At 48.2% G+C, this 16,931-nt stretch overlaps 1 protein-coding gene across 5 annotated transcripts in view; it reads right to left on the reverse strand.

The window, feature by feature from the left end:
* Nucleotides 1-2,447: 2,447 nt before the first annotated feature.
* Nucleotides 2,448-16,931, reverse strand: part of rhea (Talin_middle and talin-RS domain-containing protein rhea) — a 34,451-nt gene continuing 19,967 nt past the window's right edge. For 2 of the 5 annotated variants that reach the window (XM_064688365.1, XM_064688366.1), the window contains exons 3-17: nucleotides 16,514-16,736; nucleotides 16,044-16,442; nucleotides 15,782-15,973; nucleotides 15,638-15,716; nucleotides 15,063-15,566; nucleotides 14,907-14,995; nucleotides 14,374-14,462; nucleotides 13,955-14,071; nucleotides 9,302-13,892; nucleotides 9,041-9,231; nucleotides 6,002-6,118; nucleotides 5,413-5,928; nucleotides 4,332-5,003; nucleotides 3,517-4,145; nucleotides 2,448-3,458 (exon numbers count right to left, since the gene is read on the reverse strand). In XM_064688365.1, the coding sequence (XP_064544435.1) occupies nucleotides 3,194-3,458; nucleotides 3,517-4,145; nucleotides 4,332-5,003; nucleotides 5,413-5,928; nucleotides 6,002-6,118; nucleotides 9,041-9,231; nucleotides 9,302-13,892; nucleotides 13,955-14,071; nucleotides 14,374-14,462; nucleotides 14,907-14,995; nucleotides 15,063-15,566; nucleotides 15,638-15,716; nucleotides 15,782-15,973; nucleotides 16,044-16,442; nucleotides 16,514-16,649 (8,586 nt within the window). In that variant the 5' untranslated portion in view covers nucleotides 16,650-16,736 and the 3' untranslated portion in view covers nucleotides 2,448-3,193. Of the gene's footprint in view, nucleotides 3,459-3,516; nucleotides 4,146-4,331; nucleotides 5,004-5,412; nucleotides 5,929-6,001; nucleotides 6,119-7,257; nucleotides 7,384-9,040; nucleotides 9,232-9,301; nucleotides 13,893-13,954; nucleotides 14,072-14,146; nucleotides 14,173-14,373; nucleotides 14,463-14,906; nucleotides 14,996-15,062; nucleotides 15,567-15,637; nucleotides 15,717-15,781; nucleotides 15,974-16,043; nucleotides 16,443-16,513; nucleotides 16,737-16,931 lie in introns of those variants that run through there. The other 3 variants (XM_064688367.1, XM_064688369.1, XR_010436942.1) reach the window with 3 other exon arrangements.

Consider the following 16,931-nt stretch of genomic DNA (forward strand, 5'->3'; position numbering starts at 1 on the left):
GACAGACAGAAAGGCAGACCAATAGACTCGCAGACAGTGAGATGCACGGGCAGAGAGAGAGAGACAGACAGACAGGTAGACCGACCGGCGGACAGACAGACAGATAGGAAAACAGGCAGTCAGACACGCAGACCCACGGACAGGCTGATATACAGACAGCCAAACATGCAGACAGAGACGCAGGCAGACGGGCAGACAGACAGACAGTCACTCAAATAGACAGATTGAAAGGCAGACCAATAGACTCGCAGACAGTCAGACGCACGGGCAGAGAGAGAGAGAGAGAGAGACAGACAGCAGAGCAGACATATGACCAGGAATACCTACAGCATCGCAGACAGACGCACCGGAAGAGACAGCCAGGCTGATATACAGACTGACAGAAATGCAGACAGAGAGACAGGCAGACGGGCAGACAGACAGACATGTACACAGAGCAGACCAATAGACTCGCAGACAGTCAGACGCACGGGCAAAGAGAGAAAGACAGACAAGCAGACAGACAGGCAGACCGACCGGCAGACAGACTGACAGATAGGAAGATAGGCAGACGGTCACACGGACCCACAGACTCGCTGACATACAGATACACTGAAAGAGAGAGATACACAGACAGTAAGGCAGACAGACAGACATCAACCTTTTTTGATGATTTTTTTGAATATCTCGGCCAAATAGTGTTCGATTTGGGAATTTTATACCATTTTGGACTCTTAAGGATCAGTACAATCGATTGGCATCAAAAAATAAAAAATCTAATTTTTGACCAAAATCATCAAAATGGCACGTTTTTTCTCAAAATCGGGGTCGGTTCGAAAATCGAAACTTTTTTGATGATTTTTATTGAATATCTCGGCCAAAGTGTCAAATATTCAAACACAAAATAGCCTATATTTCGGCTATATCCTTACGTATCCTGCCGAGTCCTGTGTCAAATTAATTGTATGGTCTATCATCTGGCCAAAGGACATCAAAATCGTCTTTGTAGTTTCTTAGATATGAAGGATTTTGTGTTTTCGAACTGTTTTCCTTGTAAATCGCGACCGAAAAATTGGCAAGTCTAGGATTCTTAGATGACCCTACAATTTTTTGATGCAGATCGATGCAGCTGGTCCTTACAATCCTAATGCACCAGGTCCTGCGAAAATCTGCAAGGATATGGCCGAGTTATGGCTAGTTTTCTAAAAAGGACATTCTTTTTATGGCCATTACTCGGCCAAATCCTGAAGGATACCAGAAGGAAATACCGTTTTGAAATTGTAGAGAGCAGGACTATCGATTTGCATTCAAGGATTTTCAGGATTCGGCAAAAAAATTTCCAAAAATATATTGCAGGAGGTAGGCCGCAAAATTGGCCAAAAGCCCCAAAATCCGGGTTAACTTAGCCATTTTAAGGACCATCATGATGTCCTCTGGACAGTAGATAGTCTTTGTCCCCCCGATTACGAATTAGCAATAAAAAGGACGAAAGTCCTTCAAACGGCGGAGCAAAAATGTCAAATGTTCAAACACAAAATAGCCTATATTTCGGCTATATCCTTTCGTATCCTGCCGAGTCCTGTGTCAAATTAATTGTATGGACCATGGCTATCATCTGGCCAAAGGATATCAAAATCGTCCTTATAGTTTCTTAGATATGAAGGATTTTTTGTTTTCGAACTGTTTTCCTTGTAAATCGCGACCGAAAAATTGGCAAGTCTAGGATTCTTAGATGACCCCACAATTTTGCAGATCGATGCAGCTGGTCCTTACGATCCTAACGCACCAGGTCCTGCGAAAATCGGCAAGGATATGGCCGAGTTATGGCCATTTTTCTAAAAAGGACCATCTATTTTATGTACTTTTAAATCGCCAGTAATTTGGCCATTTCGAGGACTAACCTTATGTCCTTTGGCTTACAGATAGTTGTTATCCTGCCAATTCAGAATATGCAGTAAAAAGAACGAAAATCCTTCATGGAGCCTTGTTCAAAAAATAGGCCATAGCTCGGCTATATCCTTGCGGATCCTGACGAATCCTGTGTCAAACTAATTGTATTGACCAGGTCTATTGATTGGCAAAAGGACATAAAAATCGTCCTTGTACATAAAAAAATTAAAAATTTGAATGAGGCGCACAAAATTTCTATAAAACTCAGCTGAAATACCAGGCGAACAGAAATGCACAGCAGGTAGACGAAAAACGCCGGTTGAAAAAAATCGTTGCATACCCAAAAGGGGCATATTGAGTCGTTAAATTTGAATTTGCTATCAAATTCATCCCGCAACCGCCAAACAAAAAATCACGTTATTTTTGAAATGTTTTTCCCTTAGAAAAATAGATTTTACTCCAGTTAGCTTCAGACATCAAAATTTAAGTCGATTTCCTAGCAGTCCTAGCAAAATAATAAATACGAAAGGTTTTTCCTTTTAGCCAAGTTTTAGCTACAAAGAAAACTCTTTCGCATGTATTGTTAAAATATTGTTTTTATTAATTTACAAAAAATACACAATTAAAATATGCAATTACGTATACACGACGGCTCACATAGGTACTCGTATATACAAAACGAAATTACAGAGCAAGAATATCCTTTTATAGAAGAACATAAAACATTGTTTACGTACATAGATGGTTTATAAGAACTAAACGTTATGTGAACAACAAATGTGAATTGAATTAACTAAAATCGCGTTAATTATAATTCTCGATTTAAAATATTTAGTTTTTAAGTGCACGGTAATAAATTGCATTGAATTAACATTAAATCGATGAACCCAATTTGCTTTTAGTTATTTTGGTTACAGTTTAAGAATAAATTTGATTTGATTAGTACAAAGTATTTGTTTTTTCTTTTAATATAGGGTTCAGTTTATGTTTCTGAGTGTGTTAAGAAATTGGCAATAAATTGGCAGATAGACACGTTCAAAAGCACAACAAATATACACAAGAAGATTGGATAGTTATAAAAGAAGAACCGAAATTGAAAGTAAAAGCGATTATAACGATACATTTAGGGTGTGATTGTGTGTGTGTGTGTATATGGGGTATTTGTGTGGCGTGTGTATATATAGACATATTAACGCTAGTGGCTAATTATATTCTAATGTTAAATTATTACTATTAGTATGCATATAAATGTTAAAAGCACATTTGGCAAACTTCTTCGTTTAGTTTCGACTGCAGGTCCAGCTCCTGCTTCTGCTCCTATTGCTTATTCCAGTCGAAAACTGTGCTTCTCCGTCTTCGTCTCGGAACGCGACTCTGTTGTTGTCGTAAACGATTTGCGCTCCATGACGCGCTGCGTCATTGAGGTGAGACGCTCAGAGCCCTGATCCACAATGCTTAGCTTGCCGCCATCTGTGTTGAGCGTCATCTGAGAGAAGCTCGACTCCAGGCCAGGCTTGGTCAGGCCCAGTTCACTGCCGCTGCCGCCGCTATCGTTGGCTGACTTGTCAAAGTTGCGCGTCTCGTATCTGCTGAGGAGCGGGCAAAGGATTAGCGTTTGGACTAGTTGTGTCTAAGCAATTGACTTACCTGGACGTGTAGCCCTCGTAGTTCTGGCCGGGATAGGCATTGCCGCCGGTCAGCTGAACCACGCCGCCCTGGCCGAACGTTTTGTCATGCAGATCCTGGACACAGGCCTCCAGATTGCGATTCACCGTCGGCTTCTGTGGTGGCGGTGGTGGCACAACGGGCGCGGACGTTGAGGAGTTCTGTGTTTTAAGGCTGGACGTTTCAAAGCTATGCTGCTGCTGGTAGTTGGCGTTAGTGGGTGTGCCCGATGCAGATGTGGTGGTTGTGAAGCCGTTGCTGCCCGCCGCACCAGCCACTGGACTGCCAGGGTAGGGGCGTGGCACAGCATTGGCGGTTAGTTTGGGATTAGAGCGAAAACTATGACCGGACGTGGCCGTTTGCATATTTGAAATGGTCGTCGATAACGGCGGCGGTGGCGGCGGAAAATCTCCATTGGCATCATCCATGGCCGCGTAATTGGATGGCGGCGGCGAAACTGCGCCCGGATGATGGAAATGCTGTGGCTGCGGGCTGGCATAATTATAATGATGTTTCTGCTGACTGCCGGCGGCCAAGTCAGAGCCAGCGTAGTAGTTGGACGGGCTGGACATATCGCCCGAGCTGCAGTAAGCGCCTCCACGACCCAGAGTCTGTTAAAGGTTAGCAAGAGACAAAGATTCGGTTGGTTAGACAGATTAGGGTTAGAGTAGTTAAATCTACAGCTACAGCTAAATCGATGCCGACACCAGGTGACAATTTCATCAGTTAAATCAATGCCAATTCGTTGGTGCACAGTCTAAACTAAAACTAAGAGATAAAGGATAACCTGTTCATACATTGTTCTGGCTCCTGTTGAGCGTGCCGTAGGCATACTCCGTGTCGCTCTCGTCGGTGGTGAAGCCTTGGGTATTCTTGGCATAACGCTGCGCCTGGCGCACATGCTTGAGACGCTGGCGCGCCTCCTCCAGCTCCTTCTCCTTGCGCAGCACAGCGGAGCGTGCATTGATCTCCTGCGCCATGCCGTCCACCATGGATGTGTTGATCTTCAACGAATGCTCCTCCTCCGCCTCGAGGCCTTGTTGTGCGGCATGCACCAGATTGTCGGTGGATTTGATGACTGCATTGCCAGCTGCCTGCAGGCGACGTCCCGCCTCCGAGTTGGGATTAGATTTGACTTTGCAGGCAATCAGCAATTGCGCTGTGGAGGCAGCCACCTGTTTGGCCGTCGAGATGAGCATCTCCTCGGTGCCGACGCCGCGCACCAAATTCTGTGCGGCCTCCACCAAGCTGTGTGTGGCTGCAGCCACCAAACGGGCGGCTGAAATCAGACCCTCCGACCACTGACCATCATCGGAGCTGGTCAACGGACGCCGTGCCACCTTGCCCTGATCAATGAGCTCACGCTGAGCGGCATTGGCAGCGCGCACCAAAGCAGCAGAGGCGGCCATGATGCCCTTGGCTGCCTCCAGGATCATCTCATCGAACTTCATGTTCTCATCCAGCTCGATCTGTGAATGGAAAGCAATGCGGTTAGAGAAATGTTATCCATTTGGAGCTCAATTAGGATTAGATTAGATTAAGAGAAGCAAACACCATTTGAGTTAAGTTTAGTTATTTGATTTGGTTTTTGGTTTTGGTTGGTTTAGTAGAGTTTCAACAATCACAGTAATAATATGTTTGATTCCTGGGTGAACTTTTGAATGTAACAACCAAGAATATCAAACATATCTCACTGGAATCATTAGATGAGTGGGGGGTAGTTTGATTTGGTTGATTTGGTTTTAAACGAGCCTTTCGAGATGAGTTAAACTGATGACAACTGAGTGTGGAGTCGAGCAGTTGAGTTAGTTTCAATTCACAATTCACAAACACCATTAACAACTAGCTAAGTACTCCGAGTCCTGGGGCTCAGCTCACCTTGACATCCGCCTGGCGACGTGGTCGCAACGAGGCCAGCTTCTTGGCAGCGGCATCGATGGAGGCCGCAGCGCCGAGCAGCTCGTTTTCGGCTATGACCGTGGGATCCTCCGGATCTATCCAGTCGGAGCCCTTCAGCAGACGCGCCATCGCCACCAGATCTGTGACGCACTTGGCAACGCGTCGCGAGAAGTGCATGCGATCGTCGGCGCTGCAATTGTGCAAAATGCCATTGAGCAGCTCTCTGTAGGATTCGGCGACAGCGGTGCCCGCCTCCAGTGTGCGCACACGCAGCTCATCCGTCTCGGCACAGTTCCAGGCAACGGAACGGCAAACGATCAGCATGTCCGAGATGGCGCGACGACCCAAATTGGCCGCGGCCACAATGTCCGCCTGCAGATTGGAGGTGCCGGCGGCGACAGCCTTTGCAGTGGCAGCTGTTACATTCATGGTGACGCGTATCAAGTCCTCGGGTCCCATCTGAGCGCTGCCCACGGGCGGCGGTGTCTGCATGGCCTGCAAATGAAAGTCAGAATAAATACAAGCTCTAGCGTGGAGTTCCTTTGAGAAAGGAACAACTTTTACTCACGCGCATCTCCTGTGAAATGGCCTCCACAGTGGCCTCCATGGCACGTGTGCCGCGCGTGTGCTCATCCTCCACAGCTTTGACGGTCTTCAGCAGCGAGGAGACATTCAGGACCATGACCTAAACGCAATAACAAAGTGTTTTTGGTGTTGTTGGACAGAAATGTTTGGGATTAATCTTTAGTTTTATAGAGGGAACAGATCATGATAAAGTAGAATTAACTTAAATGTAAACTCTAGAAACTACACACTACAAATTAAGAGCTACAAGTAATACGACTACTTTTGGATGGCTTTGGCACTCTGCATATTAAACTATATTCCAATAAATGTAATTGAAATGAACAACATGACTTTACGAGCAATTAAAATTTTATTCAAGAATAAGACAAATAATGATTATAATAAGTCTTCTAAACAACATTCATTTTCAGGGACTATAACAATCGACAAAAAGAGAACAACTTGTAGATGCTATGGAGAGCAACAAATATGGATACAAGTGTAGGCAGAACTTCTGCCCGGTTGTCACCTGGTAAGCCACAGCTTTCTTTGGGGATGTAGTCGCACAATATAAAAGGAATTTGCGAAATTCAAGCTTCAAGTATTAATAAGAATATACGAAATTCAGGTTGTTCGCTCAAAAGTTGAATTTCAGCACGAATTTTCAAAATTCAAGCTTCAAGTATGAATAAGAATATACGAAACTTTGGCAAAGAGGTTCTAAATTCTTTTTAAATTCGATCAAAAACTCTTTTTTTTAAATCCACGGCCAAGCGTGGAAAATATAGGTGCAATTTCAGTTAAATTTCATCCCGATCCGCTTCAAGGCTCATTAAAGCTCTAATTCAAAATATATGGATGATATAGATAACTTTTTGGATTTCATGCGATTGGTTTGTCAGTTTCTAATATTTTGAATTTCGATAAGCCCATGCCCAGTGAGAAAAGAGTGAATCTGTCTTCTATAATTCGTATCATTAACCTAACAACATGGGGCCAATAAATCGTTCGCAAGGTCAAACAAATTATAATTTGATCTAGCTATACATATACACCGATATATATATATATATATATATACTCTCCAAGTATACTCTCCTATAGCATCCACAAATTTTACAAGGTTTTCATAGTGACAAAAATGTTTGGAATAATATTGTTTGTTTCGTTTTTTTCTTGTTTTGTGCAATGATTAATGTTTATGTTTAAGAAAGAATTTCGTCAATTTCGTTTCCAAATTGTAGTGGGGGGCACGCCCCCTTCCCCCTAAATGGCTCATGATTCCATTGCCGATTGCTGCTGCCGCTGCTGCTGCGGGGGGCGTGTGTGTGTGTTAGTTTCTGAATGGGCGCTGGCAGCCGATTGGCAAACATCTTGAAGCGTCTGCATTGTTGTTTGTTTTCGAAATATGGTTGATATCGATATCGAATTCGATTTTGATATTGATGCATGTTCGATTCGATAGGTTGCGTATATATATATGTACATATATATTCCACAGCGAGCGCAGCGCATGAAGAGAGCGTGGAGAGCGATTTTTGAGTACGATTTGCGTATTTGTACAGTTCATGAGAGATTGTTGTTGTTTTTTTATGTATATGTATATATGTGTGTGTGTGTATGGGAAGAGAGAGAAGAGCAGAGACGTCGAACGCGCACAAATTAGCAAAAAAAACGAAAACGAAAATATACAAAAATTTATGGATTTTTTTTTCATTGTTTGCTTTTTACAAATGTGTGTGTGTGTGGGAGGGTGGTTCTGTGAGTTGTTTGAGTGGGTGGTGGTGGATCGACAAAGAGAGTGGGGGGAGCAAGAAAGAGAGAGAGAGAGAGCGAGAGAGCGCAGCAAATGCATGCAGAGCAGCGGGCAGAAGGGCGGGTGGTTGACCAAACAGTTAGAGCTGACAACGGCGGGATGAGAAAATTGTGTTTCGTGATTCAATTGTTGTTGGGGGCTGTTTATACACTTGTACACATGAATGTTGGAGAGTATGCGAGTGTGTGTGTGTGTTTGTGGGGTTAAACATTGAAAATTATTAATAACATTTAAGATAATAAACGTAAAGCGCCAGCAGCAGCAGCAACAAAAGCTCTGAAGAGCAGCAGGTGAGTTTGAAATTGAGCCGGAGGTGAGACGACTAGCGCTCGTTTGGACTCGATTGGTGCAAAGCAAAGTGGTATTAAATATTCTATTGTTTTTATAGGGGTTTTCTTATAAGTACATTTTTTTTGTGGTATATGTGTAAGTGCCAAAGCCAGTTTTTGTTTAAAAATGTATTTACTCTTAAACAGTAGTCGCTCGCTAATTAGAACGTTTTAGTTAAAATAGTCGAAAAATATGAAAAACTATAGAAATAAATAAACAATCTATAATTGCAAAGTATCTTAAATTTACAATGATTATAAGTTCTGGTTCTAATTGCCGAGCGAGCACTGTATTCTAAATGCCACAAACAACACTTATGTATGCGTATATGCCTGTGTGTACGTGAGGGTCTCTAAAATAGCTTCAAAATAGACAATGCACACAGGAATAAAAAAAAAGTCCTAAGAACCAAAGTCTGAGAAGCTGAGAAAAAAAGAGCTCGAACTGTTCGACTTGGCTTAGTCAAAACTTAATCCGATTGGGAATTACAAGCTCAGAGCAATTAACTGTTTATACTCTTGTATGTACTATGTTTTACTTTTGTAAGTGAAAGATCTGTTCTTCTTTTCAATTTAATTATTCGAATAGTTTCAAGACCTTTTCTTTATTTCCAATTTAATTCTTCCTACTATTTAATAGGCCCCCCCAAAATCATATCCCGTACGTTTGTCGCTCAAATCTGTTCTAAAAAAGTAGCAAAAAAATAGTTACCATAACCACATTAAAGTCAGTTACAGTTACAAAATTACCAGGAATAAAAAAAACTGTAAATATTACACACTAATAAAAAAAAGCCACAACAACGAAAGCTTTACAGCATAGAGAGAGAGTATTAAAAAACTAGAGAGATGAAGAGACGTAGGGAAAAGTATAAAGAAAAGGACTTGAACATACCCTGGCGCTCTCCTTGAGACCCTGCATAGAGGGATCGTGTATGGGCTTGCCCGAAGCCAGTTTGGTGCAGTTGATCAAATCGCCCAGAGCCGAAGCGACATCCTTGACAGCATTGATGACCATAACCTGCGAGTCGGGCTGCGAGGAGCCCAAGGAGCAGGCACCGCGCTTAACAGCCTCCGCAAGTTGAGCTGCAGGCAAGAAAACAAGAACAACAACATGAACATTGAGCATGGGATGAAGGTTTTACTGATTACTCACTAATGGTTGAGACGGCATTCTGTGCCGCATTGGCCAACTGATCTTGTGTGCCGGCGGCGCCGGTTACCAGCACCTTGGTGTCCTCCACCAGAGCCTTGGCGGTCTGCAAAATGTGTTCTCGATGATCCGCAAAACTGCCATCGCCATCCGAGTGCAGTGTGCCCGCCGTGGCAAACATAATGGTCGTGTCCAGATCACCAATGATGCCGGATACGGTGTGGGCAGCATTGATGCAGGCCTGGGTGCCGCGAGAGCCAGCTTGCAGGGCGGCCAGCACCTGGGCCACCTTCTCGGATACCTCGCGAGCATTGTTGGAAATCTGCTTCAGGGCGCTGGCATCGTGTGGACTGGCGCCGCCGGCAGAGGACTGAATCATGGAGCTAACCGAACGACCCAAATCAATGACTGTGTTGCGTATGCGCATGGCCACATCCGGCGAGGTGGTCGTCGTGCTGGCACCCACCGAGTCCTGGGTGAGAAGCTGGTAGTGCTGGGTCATTTCGACGGCCAGCTGGGGCAGAGCCGCGGGCTCCACGCTGCTCTTGGCGTTCATCTCGTTGCCCAGGCGAGCAATCTCCTTGGCCGTGGCCACCATGCGCGTCTGGTAGTCCACAAAGGTGTCCGAGTAGGAGGCGTTCAGCAGCGACTGTCGCTTGTCCGTGAGCCGCGTTATGGCGCGATTCACCTGCTCCATGAGGCCAGTGACAATGCCAGTCTCGGCATTGATCTTCTCCACGGCTTGCTGTAGCTCCTGGATGGCCTCCCGTGTGCCATCGATGGCCTCGTCGAGGCGCGGGTGGGCGTGTGTGGCACGCGGATTACCCGCCGAGTCCTTGGCCGATTGCACCAGGGTAATGGCGCTCTCGACCACCGACTTGGTCTGATTGATCAGCGACATCTGCTGCTGGCTGTGCACGATGTGGGTGCAGGCGCCAATGGCGCCATTCACCATGGGCACCACATAGCGCGAGATCTCGCCCACAGCATGGCCCAGCTGCTCGGCATTGTTCTTGCCCGCGACGCGTATGGGCTCCAATTTGTCCAACAGCTCCGCGGCCGAGTTCATCGTTTGGCCACTGAACCCATGCAGATTGTTGTCCCGACGACGGCTCAGGCCCTGAGCATTGGCGGCCAGGGCGCAGCTGTCCAGCTCGCGGGTGCAGGTGCCCAGGGTGTGCAGCACCTGCTCACATTGGGCCTGGCCGGGCGCCTTGTCGCGTATGTTGTCCACGAGACGCTTGACGGACTCGGAGACGGGCGTGGAGTGCATGGAGAGCTGCTGCCACACGGGCGGATTGTCCGGGGACAAGGCCAGCGATTTGGCCGCCTTGACCATCTCGACGACGCCATCGATAACACCGCGTCCAGCCTGAATGACTGGCTCCTGCGCCTTGCGACCCTCGGCAGAGATTTTGGCCGGAATCGATATAAACTCCGGACTGGAGGCATATTGACGCACTGCCTTGACGGCATCCAGCAGCGGCTCGACAAGTCGATCTCGACTGCCGCTCGCGGGATTCTCCTCAATCGCTTTGATGTCCTGCACAAGATCCGATGTCGCGGTGGCCACCCGCTTGGCCAGCACAATGAATTCGTTCTTGGCCACCGGATTGTTGGTGTTCATGCTCGCCTGCCGGCAAATGGAGCACAGATAGCTCGTGTGCTTGGCAATCACCGTCAGAGCCGAGATCATCTGCGGCTTGCCCGATTGGGCGCTGCTCACAATGTCGCAATGCTGTCGAATGCCCTGATATGCCCACGTCAGCTGCGCCTGGTCAATGATGCCGGGCCGCCCGGCCACACTGCTGGGATGCGAGACGCCAATGAGATAGGCCGCCTGCGAGGAGCTCTCCATCAGACCCTGTATGGAGTCGTTGACATTGTTCACCGACTGACTAAACTCCACGTGCTGCGACTGCTTGGCATTGTTGATCATCTCGGAGATGGCATAGCCCAGGTTGCGCGACTTGGCGGTCGCCTGTTCCACGCAATCAAAGTAGCCCATCTCGTTGATCGGCTCGTGCGGATAGTCGAGCATCAGACGCAGTGCCTCAATGTTGCGCATTGCATTGTCGCACTCCTTTTGGCCCGGCGCCGACTGGATGCTGGCATCCACCAGCTGATTGATGCTCTCCGTAACGCTTCGGGCGGCGGCATGCAGCAGATTCTTGGCATTCGGCTGGCCAGGATCGGCGGCAATGGACTTGGCCGTGGAGAGCAGCGAACACGATTGCGTCGACACATTGCGCAGGCAGTCAATCATCTGCGAGCGCACGGGCTCATCCGTTTGGGTCTGTCCCGCCATCTGCATGCTCACCGACAACAGATCCCTGTAGTTGGCCGCAAAGTTTTGGCTGCTGTCGGCCAGCAGGGCGGGGCTGGCATACGATTGGACAATCTGGCCGCCGGCGCTGCTCAGCTGCTCGGCCACCTGCTTCAGCTCGGACTGCAGCTCGGCATAGGGTCGGTTCGAGGGCGGGAATTCGCTCACGGACAGAATCTCGCTGAGCTCGCTAACATTGCGCAGCGCGGCGTCCACCTCACGCTGGCCGGGTATGCAGTCGACAGTGCGTGAAAGGGCACCTGTCACATCGCGTCCCGCTTGGGTCAGCGCCTGTGGATCGGAGATGCCCTGCAGCGTGCGCTGCGCCTGCTCAATCAGCTGTGCGGAGCTGGTAACCACATCATCGGCGCATTCAATTATGGCCGGATTCTGTGTGGTCGCCGCCACGCCATGCACACTCTTGGTAAAGTCGCCCAGGGCCAGAGCCGTGTCCCGTCCGGCGGCGCCTGCATAGCTGCGTTGTCCCTGCAGCACGGAGCTGAGCAACTGGCTCAGCGCAATGCCCACATTCTTAGCCGATTTGCGCAGCTCATCGGCGGTGTTCTCTACCGTCTCGCCGGGCAGCGGACGCAGTTGACCCGCCAGGGCTGCCTGGCGCGTATCGTCCAGCACATGGTGCAGCTTGCGCACCGCCTCCAATGCCGACTCCAGCTCCTGACCACCGCAGGCATCGCGTGCCCGCTGCGCCACCGAATGCAGCTCCGAAACAGTCTGGCCCAGGTGCAATGCACTCTTGGACAGCTGCGCGGCAGAGGGTATATCCGTTACCGTTGGACGCAGGGCACGTGAGGATTTGGATACTTGAAGGGCGGGCTCGATGAACTGTTCCGCCGCCTCGATAAGATTCAGCTGGGCGTGTGCATCGTCTGGCTGGGCGCGCGTGGTCTTCAGCGATGTGACCAACCGTGGTATGGTGTCTGCGACGCGTTTGCAATCCTGCAGCAGTGACTCCTTGGTCTGATGATCCTGGCTGTGCTGCACCGCATTCTGGGCGGCCGAGATGCACTGGGTAGCCGCCGAGGCGGCCAGCTTTGAGTGGAACTCGAGCCGCTGGATGAGACCACGTTTCATGGCCGGCGTATTGGCAGTGCTGGTGGTAATCTCGCGCAGCTCCTCGGCAGCACGACGCAGCGCATTTTGATTGTCCGAGTCATGTGGATTGGAGGAGCAGAGTCGTGCCGCCTCCACTAGCTTGGCGGTGGCATCAGCCAGCTGCTTGGCGGCCGACAGCAGACGCCGCTGCATGTCCGCATCCTCCTGCTGATCGGCCTCGCCCTTGATACTCTGGATGAGCTGTGCTGTCGTCTGGCCCAGAGTGCGCGCATGGCGTACCATTTCCTGGGGATCATTGGTGGACACCAAAACGTCGGTGCCAATGATGACATTCTCGACGGGACTCAGCTCCTGACTGGTGCGATTCGCATGCTCGCGTGTGCTTAGCTTCACATGCTCCAGCATCTCCGTGAGACTCTTGGAGACATCGCGTGCCGCGTCCAGCAGATCGGCCTTCAGCTTGGGATCGTTGCTCGCCTCGTTGCAGACCTCGCAGAGCGAGTTGACCGCTCGGGCCACGTTTCTGGCCGCCGCCTCCAGCTGCTCCCGACAGGCAGCATTGTGCAGGGTGGGAGCCACCACCTTGGCGCAGGCCACCAGCTGACTGGTGGCCAGTGCGCACTGGCTAGCTGCTCCAATGACGCGATTGCGCGCCTGATCGTCCTCACAGCTGGCGGCGATGTTCTTGGCACGCAGAACCAGGGCGGCTGTCGTATTGGCCACCGCCTTGGCCAGGGCCAGCAGCATATCGTGCAGATCGCGATTCTCTGGCGCCTCCTCCTCGGCAATGGTGCTGAGCACATGGGTGGTGGCTTCGCCCACACGGCTGGCGGCATTAATCAAATGCTGCGGCGGCTCCTTGCTCTCCGGTTCGGCGGCCTTGAGCAGATCACTGAAGGCATTGCACAGATTGCGCGCTGCCTCTAGCAGCTGATCGCCATTCGAATCGTTCTCCATGAGGGCGGCAATCAGGCGCACCTCCTTGGTGACCTCGGGTATGGTTTGGGCAATTTGGGACACAGATGCCGAAATGGCTTCCGTATCGACCTCATCCGGCTGCGAGGCGGTGATAATCTGCGCAGTAGCCGCGCTCATCGTGGCCACATGCGAGCTGACAGCCTGCTTGGAGGTGTCCAGCGTATTCTCGCGCCACTCAATGGAACGCAGATCGCTGCCCAGCTCCTGAATGGGTGCCTGCAAAGAGTCGAAAGATGATTAGTTGTAAATTCTAATTAATTGGCCTGCTGCTGACTCACCTTGGTGCGCAGCTCCTCGTCGGCGCGTATTAAGACATCCTGTCCAGCGGATATATAGCCGAGCAGCGCACGCTGCGGCTCCGTCAGATTCACAGAACTAATGCGTACTTCCTTAGTCTAATAGGGAGATCATAATCGAGATTAATAGGGATTATCAGAAAAAATTCTAATAGCTTTATGGGCGGCACATACTTTGTGAAACTTTTCATGACCGTTTTCTAAATGTTTCAAGGATTAACGCAGCATGTTAAGAGATGAAAGAATTTTTTCAAGTTAGTTCAGTTAAGATGTTAAGAGGTGTGTGCTTTAAGGGTATATTCTGATTTAAGAGGTGCAATAGCAACTTAGACATAATGGCAGGAAATGAAATGTACGAGTGCTGCATTTGGAATCAGATGTCTTTCTGGGATAGAACTTACCGTGGGCGGTTGATGAGCATGATTTACTTGACCCACAAAGGCGCCATACTGCACGCTCTGCATTTCGTTCTGAGTGAAGGTGCGTTCACCTGTCGGCCATATCGAGCGAGAGACAGAGAGAGAAACGAGGGTGTACAAAAGAAAGAAATCATAAATTATCTGAAGCATAACAAAAAACTTAAATAAAAGCAATGCAGCAAAAACTACAGTTTACAATTAGAGTCTTTATATAAGATTTTTCTCAAAATGTTTTGTGAGTCTTGGACTTAAAGTATTTTTTTCTGTTTTGTATTTTTGTACTAAATTTAATATCAAAGAAAATGAAAGAATTCTTGTATTCAGATATTACAATTTTGATTGTATCTGTTTTATCTCACATTTTTGTCTAAATTATAAATAAAAACAGCTTGGCTAAAATAAAATCACACCAAGAAAATCTGCTGGTCTCTTGCTCAAGCATACTTTACAGTAAAAAGCTGAAGCTTAAGTGCAAATATCTTAAATATATATTAAATAGAAACCCTGAGACTTACCGTCATAGGGCCGCATAACGCCCGGATGCGCTAAGCTTTCCAAGTTGAGCTTCTCCACGCGATTCGTTTCGTGTTGCAAGAAGGTGGCCCTGAAAACACAGAAGAATTTTTACAATAATATATAAAAGACCCAATTTTTCAGCCAGAAAAACTCACTTGGATGGCGCAACGGACTCCTCCACCATGGTGGATCCCTCATCTCCTTCGATGCCAAAGTGATCCTTGGTCTGTTTCTTCTTCAATATGATATCGATATAGCCCGCGATGAGCTGCACGATTTGCTCGGCTTCTGTCGTTTGCACCGAATAGTATTGATTCGCATAGTCGCCAAAGTCCAGGGTGAAGGTGTTCGGCGAGGCGCCCCAGCGACGCACTGTGGTCAGTGGCCAGGAGATTAGAATCTCCTTGGTACGCTCATCCAGACGCAGCACAGAGTCTTTGGTAACGCCCAAGAGACGCGGCACCAGCTTGTTCTTGCCATTCATCTTCTCTTTGACCAGAAAGAAGGTAACGCCATAGGTGGGCAGCTCCCGGGCGGTCTTGGTGTACAGAACTTTGGCATCGATTTCCGTTAGTTCGAAATGCTTTTTATGCTCCGCAAAGATTTTCTTCTCAATGCTTTTAACACGCACATACGACTGTGGTAAAAAGTCCTTCAAGCTGGGTAGAGAGAAAGGGCAAATGGAAGGAGTTAAAAAGTGCACAGTTTTGGCAAAGGCTTCTCGACTTACTCCAAGAATCCGGGCTTATGCTTGGCCTCGTTGTGCGGCCCGAATTGTATGTGCACTTGGATGCCGGCAAATTCGCAGGCTGAAAGAAAATTACGGCAAAATTTGTAAAATAAAAGAAAAACTATGAAATGTATTAACACTCACCCTTGTCCTGGGTAACAGGATGTGTGCCATCGAGAATGGCGTCCCTGGCCTGCACGTAAAGCAAATTAAGCTGCACCGGATCACGGGAGTCAATGTTCTGATCCGAGAAGAAGAAGCGACGCCGCAGCAGCACCGTCTCCGACTCATCGATGCCCTGTTCGCGCAGTGTGCGACCCACATCGACCCAGTTCACTGAAAGAAATAGATAAATATATTAGTTAGTTAAGCTGCCAACCGACAGATGGCGCCACCTCATACTCACTTTCATCGTCAGTTTTGAGTTTCTTGCGCAAACTTTCCATTTTGGCATCGCGATCCTTCTCGGTGAACTTGCGCTTGAGCGTGAGTGTGCCAAACTTATTGTCCGGCAGGTTTTCGTTCTGCGCCTCGTTATCCTCACGCACCAGGCCATATTCCTCGTGATTGGTAATGCCAATTTTTGTGCAAATGACCACCATCAGCTGGGAAACGGGCTGCGAGTCGTCGACCAGTATGGTCTTGACAGCGCCATCCAACATGCGGACGCGCAGTGTCCGGAGCTTGCGTCGATATTCGAGCGTATCCTGATTATGCAGTATATAATAGCCCAGTGTGCGGCCAGCTTCTAGCCAAACGCCCTGCTGATTCTGCTCATCCGAAATGAAGAGTCCATATTCGCTAGCTGCAATATCGTTAGGGAGAAGCTTTATATAAACTGGATCTGGATGTGACCTAATGCTGGGCGTTACTTACGTTGTCCCTGCACCGCTTCGGCAAATTTATCGCGTATGATTTTGCACGCATCGAAGACTGTCGTATTTGGTTGGAATTGTATGGTCTTGGTCACCCGACCACCCTCCAGCTGTATGCGCAGCGACAGTGTGGACATCTTTGCGTCGTCTACGTGCACGTCCGCCTCCTAGTCTTAATCGTTTGCTTAAACTTAGTGTATTAGGTGTACAAATTGTAAAAGGCACTGCACAGAAAAATAAAATAAAAGAGAGAAACAGTCGAGAACAGGCGTTATAAACATGAAATAAATGGCCGTTCAAGTGTTATAAATAGCGCACCAAGCGAAACTGAAACTGAAACACAAAACCTAAACCAAAAACCAAAACCACCCCCAAAGCAGCACAGATAGCCGGGCCCAGGCCGGGACGGGACAGGCCCA

The sequence above is a fragment of the Drosophila montana genome, unplaced genomic scaffold (assembly GCF_035044405.1).
Source record: "Drosophila montana isolate Dmon_TW-CO22-7 unplaced genomic scaffold, ASM3504440v1 contig_3207_1, whole genome shotgun sequence".
Classification (NCBI taxonomy): domain Eukaryota; kingdom Metazoa; phylum Arthropoda; class Insecta; order Diptera; family Drosophilidae; genus Drosophila; species Drosophila montana.